Here is a 24247-nt window from a genome sequence, read left to right on the forward strand (position 1 = left end):
AACATTTTTTAAAGACCGCCCCATGTGAAGCTTGTATCAGTAGTCCAATCAGGATGTAACAAAGGCATGCATCTCTGTGGCCAGATCCAACACCTCAAGGGTGCTGTTGGTGCACGAGACATAATGGTACAAACACACTCCTGGCCACCACCAAAACCTGGGAACCCAGGTTCAGGGCAGTATCCAGGAGTACACTCAAAACCTATTGTGGTACAGATAGAGAAAAGAAAGTTTGGGGGTGGGGGTGGGGCTAAGAAATTGAGACGTACGGTGCGGGAACATGAGCACAACCACAAATCAGCTTAAGAGAAAACACTGATTAAAACTGGCAAGAGATAAAATTGTAATACAAATGTTTCTATGGGGTTAGTGCAGCAATGTGGTCCTGCAATGAAATAACATGTAAACGTGGCCCTGAGAGAAACTTAGTATAAATAATAATAATGATAATAATAATAATAATAATAATAATAATAATAATAATAATAATAATAATAATACACTATACAACCCCCTGGACAGTTAAATCCAGTTAAAGGTGACTATGGGATGCAGCACTCACCTCAATTCAGGCCAAGGGAGCTGGCGTTTGTCCACAGACAGCTTTCCGGGTCATGTGGACAGCATGACTAAACTGCTTCTGGCGCAACGGAACACCGTAATGGAAGCCAGAGTGCTGCAGTAGTACCTATTTAACTACTTGCACAGGTATGCTTTTGAACTGCTAGGTTGGCAGGAGCTGGGACAGAGCAACAGAAGTTCAACCCATCAAGGGGATTTGAACCGCCGACCTTCTGACTGGCAAGCCCAAGAGGCTCAGTGATTTAGACCACAACGCCACCCACGTCCCTAATAATACACTATACACTAGGGCTAAAGCGAACCATGGAAGAGACAGAGGAAATTTGCTTATGAGAGAGGAAGAGGAAAATGAGAAAGTTACAGTGCGCTACCGATCTCCTGTTGGCTAGGAGACTGGGCACGCTACACCTGCAAATGGCCACGTGGCTAACACCTGTCAAGTAAATGCTGGCACTCGGACTAATTAAGAAAACAAGCAGTATCTAATGGGTAGGGTCATTTTTCAGCTATACCAGCTAAACACAGTCTTGCAGATATATAGCTACGCCACAGCAAACTGGCATCTTCCACATCCTGGAATGTTTGGCACTTTAGCAAAGCACTGAAGTTAAATCTTCCTTATTTGGACACAGTTTATATTGCTCATTAATCTGACCTCCCAACTGTATACATACTGGGTTTGTCACACTGCGCTCAAGGAAACATTCTCACCCATTGCAAGCCTCTGCAGGGAACAGATTTACAGAAGCACTTTTGTTACATAATCTCTGTTTTACATAATCTGTACCGTGCAAATCTCCTTACACAACATTAACTACAACGAGGGAGGGACGGTTGTTTAAAATAACTGTGCCACTCTACTAAATGTACAGTCTGAGTCTTCAATAAAGGATGTGGCTTTTGATCTGGAAAAATACAGATGGAAAGCCATGATTTGTGTCACCTCAGACTTGTATATTACTTGTCTCAGTTCCACAGTGACAGAAATGCAGCTTGGCACTATGCTGAAAACTACGCCAGCTTGAAGAGGGGGGAATTCTGTTTTAACTTCCTGCTTCCGCAGAACACCCATGAGGCATGGAATCACCTCATTCTCTGTCTTTGAATCCCTCCTCAAAACCTACCTTTTCTGCAAATCCTTTGCCACAAGGCCTTAGCTCTCTCCCCTACAGAATCTGGTCTAAAAATTTGTAACTGTATTTGCATATATTCTTCCATCTTCCTTTCTCTGTTGTCTCTGTCAGTGTTTACACAGAGAGCTTATTGAGACAGGAGTTGGTTACATCGCTCTATAAAACAATGGCAGTTTTGTACTTCAGTCTCCCACAAATGACAGAACTCTCATTAGTGTTTTCCCTACTAGTCCCAACATGTAATCCAAAAGGTAAAGAGTGAAAGTTTTATTGGATCTATTATTACATTTTCTGCAAAATGTTGAAACTGAGCTTCACAATGAGAAACAATTAGCAAGAGCCAGATAATAAAACTGCACCAGTGTGACTACAATATATTGCCTTTATCAATGCTACTGTGTTCTGTCACGCATCTGTGATGCTTATTTAGATAGATGACATTTAGATAGATAGCATTTTCATTTCTGTAGTTCAACAACCAAATAAGCATAGGCATCTCAGGTACAGGAACAGGTTTTTAATGCACCGTTATTTTCCTTGCCAGACATGCAAATGAGATACACATCCTTATACAATACAAAGGAGCTCTGGGGCCAAATAGTATCTTCTATGAACTACTAAACGAACTAAGACTAAGGAGGCTTGAGCAACAAACACACAAATGAGACTTGCAACAAAATGCCAGTGTGGAGTGCGCCTTTCCTCTCTTCCAGCCAGCCAGCCATGCCCTCTTCCAGGACACAGGATTCTGCTCCCCTCCCCTCTTGGTTTTCTGCCTGCCTGCCTCCCAATAGTCCCAACAGTCAGACAGCATCCCATGGCCTATACAGATAACCAAGGGCAAATAAAGTGGAAAAGAAACTGGGGGAAAGGGTCTAGAATTTCAGGAAGAACAAGCTTCACATTTGGGCATGGAGTATAATGAATTCTTTTATTTAGCCAGTCTGCTGAGGAGTATAACAGGGTGCTAAAAGTAATATGCATTAATAAATCTTGACACCACTAAAAGTTGGAACTGCATTCTAGCAATTAGATACTGGACTAGGAACTTGATTAACTAAAGGCAATACACGTGCACTTCAGAATTTTCGCTGTGGCCAGAATACGCCCTGGAGTCAAGGATCACCTGACCATCTGAGTCCCTTCTTTGTGTGCCTCCTCCATGAGAGGCCTGGAGGGTGGCAGCCATGAGAACGGGCCTTTTCTGCAGTGGCTCCCTGCTTGTGGAATGTTCTCCCCAGGGAGGCTCGCCTGGCACTTTCATTGCCTATCTTTAGGCACCAGCCAAAAACATTTCTCTATAACCAGGGCCTTCACCTGATTAAACAATCTATGGCCTTTTAAATGTGTTCTTGAGGGGTGGGGGGTTGTTGGTTTTTGTTCTTGTTTTTCTTATGTATTTTGTGTTATTATCTTGTGAATCACCCTGAGATCTGCAGATGAAGGACAGTATACAGATTTAATAAATATTAGTAAGTCATCATCATCAAGAGCCAGTGTGGTGTAGTGGTTAGGAGCGGTAGTCTCGTAATTTGGTGAACCGGGTTCGCGTCTCCGCTCCTCCACCTGCAGCTGCTGGGTGACCTTGGGCCAGTCACACTTCTCTGGAGTCTCTCAGCCCCACTCACCTCACAGAGTGTTTGTTGTGGGGGAGGAAGGGAAAAGGAGAATGTGAGCCGCTTTGAGACTCCTGAAGGGGAGTGATAAAGCGGGATATCAAATCCAAACTCTTCTTCTTCTTCTTCAAAGTAGAAACCAGATGAACCTAGAGCTGGCTCTAAATTTTTGAGGCCCCTCCCAAGGCAAGGCCCATAAACTGACAGAGTGGCCCACACTCCCCTCTGAGATGTACCCTATCTGGTGCATATCATGTCCTCTGCCTTCACACATCCCTCAAGCTGTCTGCACATGAAAGACTTCACTAGAGGAGGACACTCACTCATATTAATCTGAGTGCTTGGAAGTTAGAAGAAGCACCACACAGTCTTGCACTGCCTCCATTTTACTTGGGCAAAGTCCCTTTCTGACTGCTGAGCATTGGCAAAAACATAGCCATACTGACCTCAAGAACTAGCCCAGAAAGATGGCTCTATGACTGGATGGAATTTCATAAGATATTAAAAGAAATGTAATCAATAAAGACAAGGCATTGGCACTGCTACAAAAATAATGACTATGGAAACAGTAGAATGACTGCCCAAATCTAATTGCGCAGGTAGCCTCTGTGTGTCTTCCTTCCCCTCCACTCACTTTCTCTCAAGTAAATTGTTTTTGTTTATAATCCTACTTTGCTCTGTGCCTCCACTCTAAAGCTACTCATGCATGCACTTTCCATGTAATCAGGTTTAATCAACATTTCTATAGTGCACTAAGATTTCTGCATGAAATGTATTACAAATGTACATTATTTCTAGCTTAAACGTTTAGTGTGCCCATAATAATCTATCAGCTGTAACAGAAGAATACATTGACCCATTAACTCATTGATGCACTATAATAAAGCTACAGCCACAAAAACAGAATTAAGAAGATTGAATCCAGGGCTACAAGAGCTACAAGAAAGTAAGAGCTACAAGAAAACTAGAATACTTGGCAGACTTACCATCGCCACTAATTTAGAATTGCCTGAGCTTTTTTGGGAAAAGTTGTTGCATTTTTTTTTTAGTTTTGCCCAAAGTTATTGAGGGAAATCAGTAAAAATGACAATGGGTTGCCAGACTGCAGTATTCCTTTTTTTTTTAATTCTCTTTATTAGTTTCCGTTGAACAATCAAACACAAATAAACACAGAACAAAATCATCACAAAAAAAGAAAACAAACAACAGAACAAAAAAGAAAAAAGACAAAGACATCATACAACTAATTGACTTCCCTCCACCTTGGTTTTGGATTATGTAACAAAAGATTTTTTTCCTGCAGTTTCGATTTATGACATTTGCACGTTGTAGGGTTATATTGAGCCTACTGTGATTTTTAAAATTTCTTAAATCTGCTTCGATATATGTTATGAATTTGTTCCATTCCTTAATAAACTTTGTTTCTTTCTGGTCTCTATTTTTTTGTGTCATTTTTGCCAATTCTATGTATTCGAATAATTTACTTACCAATCTTTTACCGTTGGGATATTTGTTGTCTTCCAATTTTGTGCTATCAATATTCTAGCGGCTGTTGTTGCATACTGGAATAATATCTGATCCTCTTTCTTAATTTCATCTCCAATCATCCCCAAAAGAAAAGCTTCAGGTTTTTTGACAAAGGTGTATTTAAATATTTTTTTTTAGTTCATTATAAACAAGCTCCCAAAACTTTTTAATTTTTTCACAAGTCCACCACATATGGTAGAAACTTCCTTCCTTATTTTTGCATTTCCAACACACTTTGTCTCCAGTCTTATAATTTTTTTCTAATTTTACAGGTGTGATGTACCATCTGTAGATCATTTTTTCCATATTTTCTCTTAGTGCAACACAGGCTGTAAATTTCATATCTTTGTTCCAAAGCTTTGTCCAACTGTTGTATTTCAGATTATATCCCAAATCTATCGCCCATTTTACCATAACTCTTTTATCTCCTCATCTTTAGTGTCCCATTCTAACAATTGGTTATACATTTTTGATAAGAGTTTGGAATTTCCTTCCAGTATTTCTATCTGAAATCTAGATTTTTTTCGTTCATCCCTATCTTTTTATCTTCCGTCCACAGAGCGTTAATTTGATGAAATTGTAGCTAGCTCGTTAATTTATCTCTTAACTCTTCATATGTTCTAATTTTCCATCCTTTTTCTGTTCTAACCAGTAGATCTTCATATGTCCATCTTTCACCTCCCATATTTATTTTTTTGGTTGTTAAAGCAGTATTCCATGTATGTCTGGGAAAATTCCGGAAACATGGCAACCCTCCCACCCAAAAAAAATCCATTGGTACTGAAATGTTTTGATCAGTTATTTTGCAGACTCTTTTCCAAATCCACAACTTTATTCTTTCATTTTTCAGTTTATATACACCACATTTCATCCTAAACCACCCTCATCTTATCTTTGCCATTGCCTGCTGTGCCCTATACCACCCCCGAATTTGTGGGGATGGGGGCACTAGGCACAATGCCCTCCTGTGGGATTTCGGCGCTCCTGGACGCCGTCTCTGATCCGTGCCACTAGCTGCAAGAACTTCAAAAGAAACAATTTGGATGAAGCGAATGCACATGTTTCAAGGAAGAAGAGGGAGTAAAGACTGCTAACAGAAGAGATCTCTGATAAAACAAGACGAGTCGGAGGAACAAGTATAAATCATGAGAAGATACGCCAAGACACGGTATGGCAAAGGGACTGATAGGGGAGGGTGGGGGAAAACTTTCCTTTCTTTCCCTACGTGATTAAACAAGAATCCCCCCCCTCACAAGTCAGAAATGTCGTTTTAAGGACTTAAGCTGTGGATTTAAGGCTGTGTGGAGATAAACTTTCGAACCAAAGCATATTTTAAGAAGAGCGTGGAATGTATAAGGGCTTTGGAATGACGCAGTTAAAAATTCCGTCGCCATATTGGGAAGTTCTGTCGGAGGACTTAAGTCTGAGAGGAGAAATAGAGAAATAGAGCTGTTTTTATATTGTGGGTGAAACTCCTCAGTGGGACTTAAGAACGACAGTTCTGTAATTAATGATGGAAAGAGCGCTGTTATCTATGAAGGCGATGATATATGGAAACCATCTCGATTTGAGGATTGGAAGAACGGAAAAATTCACACAGGATTATTATTGGTGTTTATCGGCTTAAGGAGACTATCAGAAGAGATCATAAAGAAAAAAGAGAAAATATATGAACAAGATGTGAAGTGGAAACAGCAAGATAAGACTGGATAGAATTATGAACTTTGTTTGGACTGATGGACATTAACGCAGTGGCAAGAAGATGATCAGAATCCCCCTTCGGATCTTGAAATATGGGTTTCCTCAACAAAATTTAAAATTCGGCTTTGTAATTTGGAATTTATGTGATGTGATTTGATTTGATTTGATTGGCCGGTTAATAAAAATTATTTAAAAAAAGAAAGAAAATGTTAGGTGATGCTTGTGTGTTGCAACTTTCTCCCACTTATTAACACTGGGTAGGAGGCTGACCAGGCATGCAAAAGGCCTTTAGGCTGTCTGCCTTCTGTGCATTTAATTTGTGTGAGTCTAATTGGCTGGCCTTCAACCGTATAAAGCTGAAACCACACATGTTAAATGTGCGTAAGTTGCAGTCGTACTGTATTACCCAAGGAGAAGGAGGAAACAAGATGTTGGGCTGCTAATTTTAGTGGCTGCCATGAAGCTCATCATGCCCTTGCTTCTCAGTGACAACCATACAAGCCTGCAATAATTCCCCATGTTGTCCTTCAACTACAGGATGGTCCCAGTTTTGCAACTTGCTTTGCATTCATGCCCACCAGAATTATAACACAGGTTCAGCCATTGATCTCACCCCTTCCTTTCAGGCTTTAGGAAGGCTGTCTTGCCTTGTTTTAATATTTCAGAGCAGCATGTATATACTCAGACATAAATGTCCTGTTTCATTTCTGTTTCTAAAAGATAGCTAAAACTGCAAACACATTTTCAAAGATGTTATGGGCTGGGGCTAGTGAAATCAAGTGTGCCAGCCAATCTGCATCATCCACAGTTAATTTTGCCCTGTTTCAGCTGAACCATGCTGGGCATTTTCAGAGTTCACTTTGAGACAACGAATGCTATGTTTGTATTGGATGCTATGAGAAACCAGTCCCACTGCTCTTAGAATTTTGCCTTTCTCTATTCTTAATACAGCCTCTGACCAGTTTTAGACCAGCTTGATCAAATTTTGATCACACAGGACAGAATAGAAAATATTCAACTACAGCAGCAGCAGACTGTAATTAATATTAATACAATATGGGAATGGTGGGGGGACCTCTGGGGGAAACTCTTCAGAAAATACTGATAAACCACCTCTTTAGCTGAAGTAAATCAAGTGAACATTCAGTGTCATCTTTTCTGCCTTCACAATTTTTTTCTTCACAAGCACAGAGTTGCCCTCTTTTCATTGTTATCTTCAGTTCTGAAAATATATGCAGGTGTGCATTTCCAAAATCTTGGTGATGGCAATGTTTGAAAGTAAAATTAATCTAGTGCATTTTCATTCCCCCACCAGCAAAGAGGCCGGCCTGTTCGACATACTGTAGCTCTCGCCATTTCCAAAAGAGCAAGACTCCATTTCAGAAATCAGCAGAGCCCGGCTGCTTTGGTTGGGATGTGTATTTCCTTCTACATCACCTAGGCAACCAAACACTTGGTCTCCTGCTCTCTGTATTGCCAATATAGTGGCTGTCATCCCTTCCTGTTTGAGCATTGTTAACCATTACTAATTTCTGGCCATTACCTCTTCCTGTAACAATTACCTCTTCCTGTAAGCATTGGTTTTAATTAGAAGGAACAATGAAACAGGTTGTAATGGAACAATTGTCAGCCTGGATAACTCCATTGATTAGAGCAGGCTTCCTCAAACTCAGCCCTCCAGATGTTTTGAGTCTACAGTTCCCATCATCCCTGACCACTGGTCCTGCTAGCTAGGGATCATGGGAGTTGTAGGCCAAAAAACACCTGGAGGGTTGAGGTTGAGGAAGCCTGGGTTAGAGCATAGCGCTGATAACGCCAAGGTAGCAGGATCGATCCCTGTAAGGGACAGCTGCCTATTCCTGCATTGCAGGGGGTTTGACTAGATGATCCTCAGGGTCCCTTCCAACTCTGTGATTCTAGGTGGAATGCATTGGGCCTTAAGAACTTGCTCCCTCTCCCATTTGGCCTTCAAAGCCATAACAGGCATGGGTTAAGCAAGATGGCGAGTGCAACAGCCATGCCGAGCTCATAGGGTCCGCCAAGACCAACAGGGTGCTCTGGCCGGTCCCCACACTGCCAACACTAATGCTGGGGGGAGCCAGGGGGGCCCAATGTGAAGGTCAAGAGGGCTGTGTGGAGCCCCCAACCCCCTATGACCTCAGCTCCACCAGGACTGGGATCGCCCCATATGTGATCCAGCAGAGCTTGGAGGTCTGGAGGCTTCCGGAGCTGAGCAGACAACTCAGCGGAGGGCCCCCCGCCCAGCTGAACACTCACCAGCCTCCGCCACCACGGCCGCTGCTGCAGCCATAGAGAGAGAGGTAGGAGGGGACCAGGAGAGCTAGGGAGGCCGCATAAAAGTCTGCAGTCCAGTCCAAACCTGGCCCCACCCGACATCTCTGGTGACCAGTGCAAGGGAAGCAGGAAGGGGCCCATTGGGGAGCCGCACAAAGGTATTGCCTGCGAGAAGACAGGCGCTGGGTGGGCCCTCTCCTGCTGGCGGATGGAAACGGACACAGGATCCAAAATTTTTCTTTTCTTAATTAAAAAAAAATATTTTAAATACATTATTCATTCATTCATTCTAACTCTCAAGAATTAAAATGATGGTGCTCATAAAGAGGCCCTAAACCAACACAGGCCACTTCCTGGGACCACAGCTTCAGCCCTGAGCCCTCTTTTTTATTTGTTTATTTTTATTTTATTTTAATTAAATGGGAGAGAAATCGGACAGTCTTTTTCTCCCTCCCTCCCTCCCTCCCTCCCCTTCCATTATTATCATCATCTCTCTTCCCCCAAAAAACTTTTTATTTCACTTTATTGTTATTGCTATTATTTTTTCTTCTTTCTCTTTCATTTTTCTCTTTAAAGTGTATATATCTCTATATCTATCTCTATATCTATCTCAGTATAATAAATAAGTAAATAATAATCCCCCCTCTCAAAAGGGTTTTCTATATATTTTTTATTTTATATATATATATATATATATAGATAAATAAATATATAGATATAAAAAAAACTTTCAGATACCACCATCTCAACATCTTCAGTTTTCTTCTTCTTTTTCTTCTTTCTTAACTCCTAAACTCTCTACTCTTTCCATCCCCCTCCTTCTCTTTTCTTTTCTCTCCTTCCCCCCTAATAATAATAATAATAATAATAAAAAATCACATACCTACATACATATATCTCCCCATCTACCCCCCCTTTTGTGGTCTTTTACTTCATATTATAACTTGAATCACCACTGCAATTTTTTATCATTACTAATTACTAATTGCCCCCTTTATTTTTCTTTTTCATTTCCCTCTACTTTCCCTTTCCTCCCCCTTCTCTCCCCCCCTTTTTTTTTAATACAGCCTTGCCAGCCTTTAATTTTTAACTTTTTACTACGAAGCCCTAACCCCACTTCCCACACTTAACTGGACCCTACTCCTTCATTTGTGGTATGAGTGTGTAGGCGTGTGTGTATCCACAAACAACCCCCTCAACACACACCCTCCCTCTGGCCCCAACCCATCGGTCTCAACTTGTTAATCCCTTTATGTCAAGTGTTGGTCTGTTGGTCTGCTTGTCTGTCTGCCTGTCTGCTCGTCTGACCTCCGCTTCACCAACACAGCTGAGGTGACTACAGTGACCCTTAAAACACAGCCCAGACGTGACAAAATGGCAGCCTAATCCAGACAATCTGCAAAAGCCACCAGTCTACTGCGTCTGTTCAACTCAGCAACTCAACAACATCCAGGAACCATCACCACCAAAACTCCTAACTACAACACACTCTGCTCCAAAAGGACACCACACACATCTCAAACCAAGGCCACCAGAGAGACTGAGATGGCACCAACCAGGGAGATGGTGAACAGCACTGAGACCACGACATCCCCCCAGGATGACAACAACCCAACAACAAAACGGGACCTGAGGAAAACAGAACAAAGACTAGCAGAACGACCGAAGAACACAGTGACTCAGCAACCTGACCTCCAAAGTGGAAACCCTCACTAGGAGCATCTCCACTCTAGAAAATAAAAACCAAATGCAAGAAAGACAAATAGAGTGGTACTGAGAGGCTCTAAACACACGTGTGAAAAATGAATTGGCTGAACTGGTGAGCCACCTGGAAACAAAGCACATAAATGAGAACTAAACAAGCAGACCTTGAAGATCGCAGTAGACATTGCAACACCCGCTTCCGCAACTTCCCCAAAAAAGGACAAAACCCAGCAGACATCATTGTATGCTGGCTAAAAACTATGATTCAAAGAACCCCTGATGCCCTACATCAGTGTTGGGCCTCCAGCTGTTTTTGGACTACAACTCCCATCATCCCACGCTAGCAAGAACAGTGGTCGAGGATGATGGGAATTGTAGTCCAAAAACAGCTGGAGGCCCAAGGTTGGGGAACACTGCCCTACATGACCCACCTATTCAACAACATCATAAAAGGAGGCCCCATTCCTAAAACCTAGACCTCCTCCAAGATAGTCTCTATCCCAAAACCATTCAAAGACAGCCTCAAAGTAGAATCATACTGCCCGATCTCATTAATAAACCAAGACTACAAGATATTCACATCAATCTTGGCTAACCGCCTAAAAAAATTCCTGCACAAATTAAATAGCCCTGGACCAGACGGGCTTCATCTCTGGTCGCAATATAACAGACCTTATCAGGAAACTACCGAATCTGATCAAACACAGCAAGGCAACTAAACTCCCACTGACAATTATGTCCCTAGACATCCTCAAAGCTTTTGATTGCCTAGAATGGAAATACCTACTAGCAGTACTAACTAACATAAAATTTGGTTCCAACTTCTTACAAACACTCAAACAAATCTACTTCTGAGCCTCAGCAAAATGCAGGACTAACAGTATGGAGTCTAATACCATAGCAATCCAAAGAGGCACAAAACAAGGATGCCCACTGTCTCCCTTCCTATTCACCCTGGCTCTGGAACCTCTAGCAATCCGAATCTGAGCAGCCACAGACATCAAGGGAGTGGAAATAAAAGGCAGAACCTATAAATTAGGGCACTTTGAGGATGACCTGATGGTCAAAACACCAGACTCCAAAAACACAGCAACTTTCCTAATCGGAGAACTCAACACATTTGCAATGGTGTAGGGCCTACAAGTAAATTTTGCAAAATCTGAGGCTATGTGTTTCAGCACCCCGCTCCCTCATATCCAAAAAGAATTCGCCAACATCACCAAGATAAAACTTTGCTGCCCCAAATTCAGATACCTAGGGGCACAAATAGTGTAACCAGAAACCTCAACAAACTATACCTCCACAATTACAACCCCCTGTGATGACAAATCAATAAAGATTTGAGGAGATTGTACAATATCAACTTCACTGTCAGACAAAATAGCCATGATCAAAATGACCACCCTCCCAAAATTAACCTACATATTCCAAACCCTCACAATCTGGATTCCCCCAGCCCAACTCTACAAAAAATCAAGAATAAATCCCAAATCCACCAACCAAATGCGCCACATAAGCCCATACATTTTAGAAGACGAGACAAAACAATGGGTACACTTGGAGAGAGACATAATCGGAAATAACTCTACCACAGCATACCCATTCCTCCCAAACAACCGAAGGGAAACCCCCACAACACTAAACAGGTTCACACAGACCATGCTAAAATCATGGAAGGAAGAAGCAGGTAAACTGTCCACAACCCCATCCCCACTAATACCCCTGGTATACCAACCCCTATTCCACCACGCAGCACGTAACCTCCAGATAAAACTCGGCAAGCCAAAGGCTTATACTGCCCAGCAGACTTCTACATGAGAAGACAGGCTCCAGCAGACTGAGTGGATGAGACCAAGAGGGGGTCCAACAGTCAAGAAGGCGGCTTCTGCATGTGCTGTAGAGGGAAAGGAGGGGCAGATGGGGCTTGTCAGCCTGGGAAGGTATCCCATCTAGGAGAAGGAAAACTCATCCTAAACCTCCGCTACCTTGTAGCTATACTCATTTATGAGGAAGGCTTTGGGAGTAAACCCCAAGGAAAAAATCCTTGCAGGACATCTTTGGGAGAAGAAAAAGCTATGGAGTAAACCCTACTTAAATGCAGAGTTGGAGTCCCAAGGGCAATTGGATGGTGTCTTGTATGCAGAGTTAGAAACTCAGATATATAAGTTAGGTGCCAAATGGTTCCTTAAACCAAAGTTGCAGACATCAAAGTGGAATGTCTGGTTGGCATTTTGGGGTAAGACAGTTCTAAAGTCTTATTTTTCAAATGACTGTGATTGATGGACTGACTGTGATTGATGGTCAGTTAAACATCTGGCAAATTCAGGTGACAACCTTGAGCTAGGTTAACAGCTCTGAGAACTTAAAGAAGAACTTAAAAGATCCAGGGACAGTCCACATATATATTGGCCTGTTCCCACCTCTTTTTCTTAATGGTGCCTGCTCAGGCTACACAGAAAAAGCATTTTGGTTCCTAAAATTCATTCTGATTGTGCATATAACACATAACTGATAGAATTCTACAGGATGGGGTATTAGTGTCTAAAAACAGTCCAGATCCAATGATCCCCAGGCATGCACCTCCAGGTGGTGGACACGTCATGCGCCATCCTGGTGCCTGTGCATCTTCACTTGGTCACAAGTGGTCAAAGGCCAGGTGCAAAAATGCACCTCGTGCCTGGCTATTTTTGAACACTGCTTGTATGCCTCTTTCTGGCAACTTTTGCAGTCAAGCTGTTGCCAAATATAATGCTTTCCTTTCCTTTGAAAGGCTGAGAGGGAGGTATTTTCGTCGGGGCAGCCCAGGAGCTCCATACACACTGCCCACGTCACTTCGGTGCCGCAAATACAGCAAACAGTTCCACTGGAGGTAGCACTCTGAGGAGGACCTCAGCAGATGACCTTAATGTTGGGGATAAGCAGTGTCCAGTGCACAGCGGAATGATGAGAAGCACGTGCCAACATGCTCTATACTACTTTATTTACAGTTCAAAGCTGGTAAGTTACAGAAAAACATCTTCCCTCTGCCGGAGCAGAGAAAGCGTCATCTCTCCTCTAAAGCACGGAGAGAATCACAAACGTGAAACTGCAAAGAACAGTGAAAAACAGGAAACAAGTGTACGTCACATCCAGTCTCCCATTCCCGTGGGAAAACCTCCAACAGTACAGACTCTGTGGAATGTAAACAACTGTCTCGTGACAAGCACTTCGCTGCACAGAGAAGAAAGCAGAAACCAACATCCTCCCCCTTTCTGTGAACATCTCTGGGCAGCGTGTTCGTACAATATCAGTACAAACCCAACTTCTGCACATAGGTACAGTGTTGATCCCTTGATACAATCTTGGACAATACATCAGCAGGAATTTCATTACCTGGCATATAGGACACCGTTACGAGTCCCTTCTGAATACATTCCCTAGCATGTTGCAACTTCAATTGCAAGTGCTTCGTGCTTTGCTTACAACCTTCAGAATTCAGCAAAGCCAAACATGCTTTGTTGTCCTGGTAAACCTGGATTGGACATTTGACAGGAATTTTCATGTCTTTGCACAATTGTAACAACCATTCACAATCTTTAAGTGAATAAGACAGTGCATTCAGTTCAGCTTCACAAGTACTTAAGCTAACTGTTGTTTGCTTCTTGCATGACCAATCAAATAGACCCTGATTGTACTTATAGCAAACTCCAGACGTACTTTTCCTGTCTGTAGTGTCACTTCCAAAACTTGCATCTGCAAATATCTCAAGACCACCAGACTTCTGATTGTTAAATCTCAGTTTGTAATGCATAGTGCCTTTCAAATACCGCGCTATGCGTTTCAGAGCTTTCCAATCCTTAACAGTAGGATTGTTGACTTGTCTACTTAGCAAATTACAGCTAACAGCAATGTCTGGTCTTGAACATCTGGCAATGAAGTTTAGCTTGCCTAGCACACTTCTGTACAGTGTAGTGTCAGAAAATGCTTCTTCAGTGTCATCTACCTGATAACCTGTTGTCATCGGTGTGTCCACAGGGTTAGCATCCATCAGGTTTAGTTTGCTTAACACATCAGCAATTTTCCGTGACTGGTGTACTAGAATGTTACCATCTTGATCTCTCTCTATTTCAAGAGATAGGTAGTTGTTTACCTCACCAAGATCTTTCATGTCAAAGTGCTCTTTCAGTTGAGCTAGGGCGTTATTGTACATTGTGACATCTTCCCAAAAGAATAAAAGATCATCAACATAAAACAAACAATACAGTTTCTTTTGCCCCTCCTCTTTGACAAATACACATGGATCAGCTTTCCCTTGCTGAAAACCTAGAGAAAACAATACTTCAGTGAGTTTTGTGTGCCAACACCGTGCACTTTGTTTGAGACCATAAAGTGACTTTTTCAGAGCACAAACAAATCCCTGTTTTACCTGTACGCCATCAGGTGGAAGCATATAAAGTGATTCATTTAGAGATCCGTACAGAAAAGCTGTATTCACATCATGGTGACTAATGTGTAGATTTTCTTCTGCAGCTAGCTTGAGCATAAGCCTAATGCTCTCATACCTCACTGTAGGTGAGTAGGTCTCGTGATAGTCTTCACCTGGTACCTGAGCAAATCCTCTGGCTACCAATCTGGCTTTGTGTCTGACTATCTTGCCATTTTGATCAGTCTTGGCTTTGAAGACCCATTTGCTTCCAAGCAGTTTCATTCCTGGAACTACTGGAACTAGCTCCCATGTTTTGTTCCTTTCCAAGGAATCAAGCTCAGCCTTCATGGCATTTAACCATGGCTCAGCTTCCTTTGAATCCAAATCCTGGATTTCTTGGAAACTTGAAGGTTCAAAAACCTTCTTGGAGCTTTTAACAGCTTTTACTGCAATCTTAGCAAACTCATCAGCAAATCTCTTTGGAGGTCTACCTTTTGTGGCTCTCTGTGACCTACGAATTAGCCTTAAGTCTTCAATACTCTCCTCTTCCTTCTTGGGAGAAAAGTGACCTATTGTGAACAATGGTTCCTCCAATTCTTGATCAGAGCTTTCAGAGGGTCGCATAGAGGCTTTCGCACTCTTGAAATCCTCTGAATCATCTGATTCAGTTTCAGACTCAGAATCAGAACCTTCATCAGTGGGTGTGGGTTGTTGTGGTTGCTTTTGACTATCCTCAGTCTCATCACTGTCATCAGGATAACATTGGAAAATTCCCACATTCTCCCCCCACTTGGCATTGTACTCAACACTTCTTGTGAGCTTAATCTCCTTAGAGTCAGTCATCATTATTCTGTAAGACCCTTTCTGATAACCTAGAAAGATACCATGCAATCCACGCTTGTCTAACTTGGAGTGTTGTGGTGAGTGAACCCACATGTCCGAACCAAAAATTTTCATGTGTTTGATGTATGGCTTCTTGCCAAACATCTTCTCATAGGGGGTACAACCAATCGCTGAAGATAACCTGTGATTATAACTGTAAGTGAAACATGAGAGAGCTTCGGCCCAATAACTCTCTGGAAGATTTGCATCATGCAGCAAGGTTTTTAACCCTTGAAGCAATGTCTGATTTGCTTGTTCCGCAAGTCCATTCTGCCATGGCGAGCGAGGACTAGACAAATCGTGTTGAATTCCTTTCTCAGCCAGAAAAGCTTCAAACTGCTGAGAAGTGAATTCTCCCCCCCGATCACTGAAAAGAGTCTTTATCTTCTTACCATGCACATTGTCCAACCAAGCACAGAATTCCTTGAACCTAGGAAAAGCCTCTGATTTCTGCTTGAGATTGTACACAAAAATATACCTGGAAAATGCATCAAGGAGAACCATGAAGTACCTATTTCCACCCAAAGAGGGCGCTAGTGGTCCAACCAAATCAGCATGAATAATTTGGTATGGTTCTGTAGCTTGCCTACTAGACACCTTACCTTTTGCAGCCATTTTCACCTTGTTTGCTGCGCATGCCTTGCACTTCATGTGGTACCTGCAGGGTTTAATAGTCATACCTTCAACCAAGGCAGGCATTTTAGATACTGCCTCAAAATGCAAATGACCAAATTTTCGATGAAAATCGTGAATACATTCTGCATGCAAACTTTTGTTAGAACCTGCAATGCAACAAGTGTCATCCTGCACAACATCATCATAATACAAAACAAACAAACGACCAACAAATTCAGCATACAATTGATAATCATTTTTCTTGGTGATGATGCATCTATTGTTTTTAAAGGAAACGTCAATCTTCTTCTCAATCAGCTGTCCAACGCTGAGCAGATTATGTTTCGCATCCGGCACATAAAGAACATCCTGTATCGATAAGTCCAAACTGTGAAGAACAACAGTTCCGTAGCCTTTACTGGGGATTGTGTGGTCATCCGCCTGGTGAATTGCACCTTCCTGCGGTGTAAAAGACATGAACAGTCTCTTATCGTTGCACATGTGATGCGTTGCAGCTGAATCAACAACGAAGAAAGATTTAGACGTCTTCTGGACCTCTGCAACCTCTGCAACCTCTGCAACCTTTGGAGCGTAGCGTGAGACCATTGCCTTGTGCTGCGTTGTCCTGGACACCGGACCTTTGCCTTTGCTCTGGCCTTTTCCACGCGATGAGCTTTCGCTGCGCTGCTCTGTCTTGGCCTTGGGATATTTGCATTCCCTCTTCATATGGCCTAGACGTCCACACGAGTAGCATTTCACTGCCTTCAAAGCTTTGGCGCCATCTGGTGGTTCCACTGCACTGCGGGATGACGACTGTGAAGTCTCCCCCTTGTTGATGCAGCTAGCACCGCGGCGATCCGCTTCATTCAATATCACGGCAGTAACATAGTCCACTGTCAGCTGAGCAGTTGGCTGTACAGCAATCTGAGTCGCAACAGACTCCCAACCTGAACCCAAAGATTGTAGTATCATGAAGGAATACACAGCCTCTGGAAAGTTGAGTCCTCTCTGTTGCAGCTCATGTCTCAGATTCTGCATCTCCATCAGATGTATACGCACATCTCCACCTTCAGCAAGAGCCATATTATGCAGCTTGTTAAAGTAAAACATTGTGGATCCAGCTTCTTTCCTCAAGTGAGCCTCTCTCAGAGCGTCCCAAATTTCTCTGGCTGAGGTCTTATCACGCAATAGACAGAGCTCTTCTGGGGATACTATCAACGTAAGAGTTCCCCTTGCCTTGGAATCCATAGCTTTCCATTCATCTGTAACTGGAGCTGGGGGGGTTTCTGAAATTACCTTAAACAGACCCTCTTTCCGCAGAATAGCCTCTGCATAGAGAACCCAGTCCGTATAGTTTTTCTTATTGAGCTTAGGAATCCCACAAGCATCCTGAAGGGCCATCATGACTCTGGCATTCGCCTTCTGCATCATCTCTGCTGCTTTAGATCAAGCTGCTTCTGTGTACAGCTGCTTCAATCCAAAAGCAAAATCAAAACAGCGAAAGTCCCCAAGTGCTTTCTCTATGTTGCCCTTTAATTCTTGCTGCGTCACATCTGCAGCTGCTGTGAAACAACAGCATTTGTAAAAGTTACTTTCGATTTCCCCCAGCATAGGAAATCTTGCCCTTTAGCCTTTTGCCTGTGCCACGGCAAAAACCGGCTATTAAAAGTTCAAAGTCCAGCCATAAAGCCATTAATTAGAAGCTGGCAGGCTGCCCGGAGCAGTAGCACATACCTTCATCAATCATTTTGACGCGCAGAGCAGATACCGTCCGATCCGTTCCTCTGCCGCTGTTCCGATACTTTGCCGGCACTTCGTCTCTTTGCTCCTTTGTTCCTTTGCCAGGAGCCCGACTTCTGGAGTCCATCCTCAAAACACTGCGTTTTTCTGGGCCCGGAACCAAATGTTGGGGATAAGCAGTGTCCAGTGCACAGCGGAATGATGAGAAGCACGTGCCAACATGCTCTATACTACTTTATTTACAGTTCAAAGCTGGTAAGTTACAGAAAAACATCTTCCCTCTGCCGGAGCAGAGAAAGCGTCATCTCTCCTCTAAAGCACGGAGAGAATCACAAACGTGAAACTGCAAAGAACAGTGAAAAACAGGAAACAAGTGTACGTCACATCCAGTCTCCCATTCCCGTGGGAAAACCTCCAACAGTACAGACTCTGTGGAATGTAAACAACTGTCTCGTGACAAGCACTTCGCTGCACAGAGAAGAAAGCAGAAACCAACACTTAAGACCCAGAAAGGCTCATATGGGAAGAATATAATGAACATATATACAACACAACCCAGTCAATGATAAAAGAGTGTTTGTTTCTTTAAAAGGGGGAGGGGGACTAAATTCCAAAAATCCATGATAAAAGAAGGTCTGAGTCTTCCTAGAAGCCATGCACACTCCCTGAAAACTCCAGGTGTGTTGAGGCCCTAAATGCTTAGATCAAAGGAAATTCTGGTATAGCAGCCAAAAAAAGCAAAACATGTACATGAAGCATTAACAACTTATGCTGAAACACCCTGTTTATAAAGTCAATTAAAGCTTACAAGGAATACTGCAGGGCTTCTCCTAAATGGATTGAACATTGAAAGCTTAATCTTCTATTGTGCTGTCGTGTGGTTTGCTGGGCAATCACTGTTGGACATTCTGATTACGTTCCTTGGGGTGGGGGAAGCAGGGGATGATGGACAGTTATTAAGTTCCTAGTGGACTTTGAGGAGCCTTTGGAGCCAAGCTAAAGTAAATGCTTCCATGGACAGAATATTTATCGGTTTCTCTGTTCTATTACACAGGGAACTTGAGATCAGAAAGATTAGGACTAGAAATACCCTTGTGCATTTCAGAAAAGGGATCACCATAAACCACCTCTGATATCTCACACCACCCACCCATGTGGACAGCTTCTGCAATGAGAGGAAGTGGGGGAAAGCTACCATTTTTTCCGTGACTTTTCATGCACCTTGCATGTGAAAAGCCACTCAGGTCATAGGTGCAAATCCAGTTTCCCATGATAATGATGAAAGAGCTGCAAATTGCTTCTTCCTCCACCCCCATATACACAATACACACATCAAGCTGGCAATACCCCCAGCTCAGAGTTCAAAAAAATGTGTGCAGTCACTCAATCTAGAAATCTGCACTGACAAGTGTGTTCATGATGACTCCTTAATATGCAGTGATCCATATGTTTTGATCATTCGATGAACATACAATCTGAAATCCCATAACTAACAGAAAGAAGACATTTATGTTCCTGGACACCTCCTATGATAGGGCAAAGGAGGAGTGTAAACACAGTGTTTGCAAAATTATTGGGGAGATTCACCGCCTCATGAATCAATGCAGTTCAATGCTAGGGTACTTGACCTCTATCTAGGAGCCACTGTGTCAAATCGCAGCCCACAAAGAACTTCCTAGAGGTGGTTTCATATATTACAACACAATACAGATTCTGTCAAAATCAAGGGGCATGGGTGAAATACCAGGCTTAAATTTAAAAAATCCTTCCAGCAATACAGTCCTTACGGCTATTCGTCTTTACAGATCAATCAAAGATAAGAGTCCTAAAACAGACAGAACCCATTTACGAAGCTGGAAGAATTCTCCTAAGCCACCCTATGGTTTGACTAGGTGGTGGTGGTGATGGTGGGGATTGTACTACCTAATCACTGCTTCTATTACGCAAAATTAAGCAGTGCCGAATCTAGGAAAATGCCTTTACAAAGGCAAATAGGCCCAAGAGAAGAGACCCAGCTACAAACAGTCTAAACCCTCTTTGATTAAAACAAAGCAAAACAGCATGATGATGTAGCCAAAGAAGATTCATGAAAATTTCTCTCTCAAACACAGTGAATCTTTCCTGGCATGGCTAAATAAAGGCACCTGAACAGGCCTTGCAGTGAAAACTTCTTTTCCTACTTTTTCTTTGGATCAACTCGCTGCTCATGAAACAAGGAAGTGCTGCCTCCAGCTTAACTGAGCCAGGTTTCAGACAGTTCACCTGCTTGAATGCTGGGGCTGGGCTTTTACTGCGCCAATCCACCATCACCCAGTGGTGCATTAACTGAGTCCTTTGCCCCCTTGCTCCCCCTAAAATTGCCACTCCCTGGGTTTTTTAAGCACCTGTAACTAGTTCGAATCCCCGTGATGGGGTGAGCTCCCGTTTCTCAGTCCCTGCTCCTGCCAACCTAGCAGTTCAAAAGCACGTCAAAGTGCAAGTAGATAAATAGGTACCGCTCCGGCGGGAAGGTAAACAGTGTTTCCGTGCGCTGCTCTGGTTCGCCAGAAGCGGCTTAGTCATGCTTGACACATGACCCGTAAGCCGTATGCTGGCTCCCTCGGCCAATAAAGCAAGACGAGCGCCGCAACCCCAGAGTCGGCCACGACTGGACCTAATGGTCAGGGGTCCCTTTACCTAACTTGACTTGTAACTTGTGACAAATAAGAATCTCTCCCAGGCAGCCAGACTGGTTCCCTTCCCACCCCCCAATATGGAGAGAAGACTGTGAGGCCACCTGGAGTGAGGAAAGTCAGACAGCAGTGGCTCCTCTTACATTACTTCTCCATTCCTGGTGGTCCTCTTTCAACAGCTTTCCTTACAACAACAACAACACTCTAGTATCTGGATTGTAATACAAATATTGGCACACAACGTCCAGTTAGGCCCTGTCACCAAGCTAACTGAGTGGCCGCTCAATTTTGGATTGTACCAACAGAGCCCATCTATTCTTGATTCTGAAAAATGTGGATAAGAACTGTCTTGGAGTATGTGTAGAGTATATTTCAATCACTATTTGAGTAGCCACAGCCTACCCTTACTTACCAGGGGGTGGGGGTGGGACTTCCCTAGCAGGCAGAAAGCCCTAGGACTCTCTACTTAAATAAAATAACTACTGAATTTAATCTACGTAACAGGATCACATTTGGGAGGAGGACACGAAGCAATAATAAGAATGTACTTTTATGAAAAAGGACAGTAATTATTTTGCAATACAAATTGTTCCTGGTGATTAATAAAATTTGTATTATATTTATTTGCAATGCACAGGAAGCTAGTGATTTCAGATACTTCTCTATAAATAAAAACTCATAATGGTGAGAATGAGGAAGAAACAAGGCTCGTGCCATCAAAAATGTGTAAAACCTTCACAGCTGATTAAAAATGAAAATGCACCTAAGATGTATCAAATCTGTGTATCGACAGCACATTTGCCGTAGTTCCCTGCGGAGTTAACACCAGCAGTTAGTAATAAAGGTAAGAGTCCTCAATCCTATCTATGAACATATGCCTTCAAATCTACAAAGCAGTTAGGCCTATTTCTCCAAGTCCCACTGCATGCAACATTAAAATAAAATGAATTAAAATAAAATATAAAGCTGTCATGGGAGGCTAGAACCTTGAACTCTGCATGGGCAGAGTGTAAGGCTTAACTGTTTCCCCCAAATCATTTTTCTACTCAAAATCCCTCTCCCAATATATTTTTATCACTACAGTTAAAAGGAAAAGTGCTCATGGCTCTTATTCCCTGCAGGGGAAGGGGAGCAATTTGGGAGGGGGGCATTACTTCCAGGTAAATGCCCTGAAGGAAAAGGGTTGACTAAGCAGCCCTGCCCCACCTTCACTTTGCTCAAGTTCCCAGCCTCCCTATGGCAGTTTTTCATAAAAAGAGGGTGTCTGTGGAAAATCCTATACGCTTACCTGTGACATCGAGGTTGTAAGCCTGTCTGCAGGCTGGAAGACTGGGAGGGAGGATTTGCACACGACTGAATGCTACTACTCTGAGGAAGCACAGCTGGGACAATAATATCGCTTACCATGATCTCAACAAGAATTAGGCTATTCCCTGCCTGTTATATGGCCTATAATCGTCCGGGTCTCCATTAAATCTCAACAGGGCTTCAAATGTATGGGAGTACATTGTGCATGGCAGAAAGCACGCAAACCCCGAGCATCTATCATGAGAACAGTAGTAACAATACTGATCTGCCTTACCTCCAGGAGCAGGAAGAGCAGCAGTAGGATCCCCTGCTGAACGGGGTTCATCTCTCCCTTTCTCCAGCCGGCGCCCCTGCCCCTCACGCGCGCGCCGAAGCAGCGAAGAGCAGCGGCATCTCGGCGGGGAAGGAGGCGAGGCGCCCGAGCAGAAGAGGCTCCGGGAAGGGAGCGGGACCCTCGGCTTCTCCCCGCGCCCTTTGCTCGGAGGCCAGACCGCTTATTTCCGAAGCGGGCAGACCAGCGACTGTCCGAGAAGGGACCGAGGGGATCCGGGAGCTGCTGGGTCGCGCCCCCTCCGGCTGGGCCGCTGTCCCGGGGCGACAGGAGGGGCTCCGGCCGCCAGCGCCAGGCGGGGCGCACAAAGAGCAGGAGGAGGAGGCCCGGCGGCGGCAGAAGGGCCGGGCTGGGAAGGCCCGCCCCGGCCCGCCCCGCCGACTCCGCCTAGCAGCGCCCGCCCGCCCGCCCGCCTCCGCCCCGCCAGCCGGGGGCCGCGCGGCCACGGCGGGCCGGGAAGAAGCCAGGAGGAGGAGGCCTTGCAGGTGGGGAGCCCTTCAGGCTGTCCTCGCGGGGCGTCCGGTGTCGAGTGAGGACGGGGCTGCGGAGGATCCCGAACACGGTTCAATTCTAGTAAGAAGGGAAGCAGCCACGTCCTCACTCGCCTGAAAAGGTGGGTTAAAAAAATACAATTCAGGCCTGAATTCTGTACAGCCTTCCGGGAGGTCTTTGATTGCAAATGGGCACGAGCTGCCCATTCAACAGCACACAGGCTGCAGAAACTCTCTTTCTTCCTGCTCTATGTGTCGAGAAGCAGCAGAGTGTCTTCTCCGGCTTATCAAGACACAGAGCAGCAAGAATGAGGTTGCAGCCTTAAGGGCTTCTTGCGATGTTTGAATGGTCTTCCACTGAGAAGAAGACATCTGGCAAAGTGAAGGCAGCACATCAAGCACTCTTGAGCAGCGAAACTCCTAGCAGGAGCCCAAATGAATGGAGGGGCTCTGGAAGGCACGGGACATTTTAGATGGAAGCTGGAAATTAGTCACCCCTAATTTGATGGAGGAATTGTCTTCTCGGATTTGGTTCATGGCCCTTATGGAAAAACTTGGTTGTCAATTGAAGGAAAGAAAGATTCCAAGGAGAGAGAGAAATATATTTTGAGTGAAATGGTTTTCTAAATATGTTTGAGTCAAAGAGCATGATTGGACTCTATTATTTGTGGGAGATTTTCTCTTGTCTACTTGTTTTATTCTTACGTCTGCTATAATCACATGTCTATGTGTGTGCTTCAAGTTTTTTTTTCTTTTTTATAATTTTTCTTGATTTTCCAACACAAATTAGAAAACAAAACAACACACAATACATAGACGAACAAAACATATTGTAAGAGCTGCCTCCAGGTCCCAGCTCACAGAGGACCAACGCTAGCCGGTTGTAATGTACAAAAGTCTTTATTGAAGTTCAGTTTCCATTTCCAAGCCGCAGCGTGCAGCTCTACGTCTAGAACCTAGACCGGCGAAGCTCCGTCTGAGTCTCCGCCCCCTGTACACCAGTTTAAGACTCTAGCCTTACTCCACCTCTTCCGTTGTTCTTTCCTCCTCTGGGTCCTTCTGCCCCCCGGGGTCTCCTCCTTTCTGGACTCTTCTGACGCTGACCCCCCTGACTCTTGTCCCTCCTTCCAGCGGGCTTTAGGACCTGGCTCCCTATCCGGGCTACCTGCTGTGCCGCTCGTCTGTACATTTGAACTTGGCGCGCGCACCCAGCCTCCAACTTTCCTCTCGACCGTTTCCGCGCTC

General features: G+C 43.8%; 1 protein-coding gene across 1 annotated transcript in view; it reads right to left on the reverse strand.

Moving 5' to 3' along the window:
* Positions 1–22574, reverse strand: part of VOPP1 (VOPP1 WW domain binding protein) — a 43523-nt gene extending 20949 nt beyond the window's left edge. Inside the window, exon 1 of the mRNA XM_081931191.1 lies at positions 22455–22574. Within this exon, the coding sequence (XP_081787317.1) occupies positions 22455–22505 (51 nt within the window). The 5' untranslated portion in view covers positions 22506–22574. The remainder of the gene's footprint in view (positions 1–22454) is intronic.
* Positions 22575–24247: the final 1673 nt, after the last annotated feature.

Source organism: Podarcis melisellensis, assembly GCF_964234715.1.
Source record: "Podarcis melisellensis genome assembly, chromosome: 12".
NCBI lineage: Eukaryota > Metazoa > Chordata > Lepidosauria > Squamata > Lacertidae > Podarcis > Podarcis melisellensis.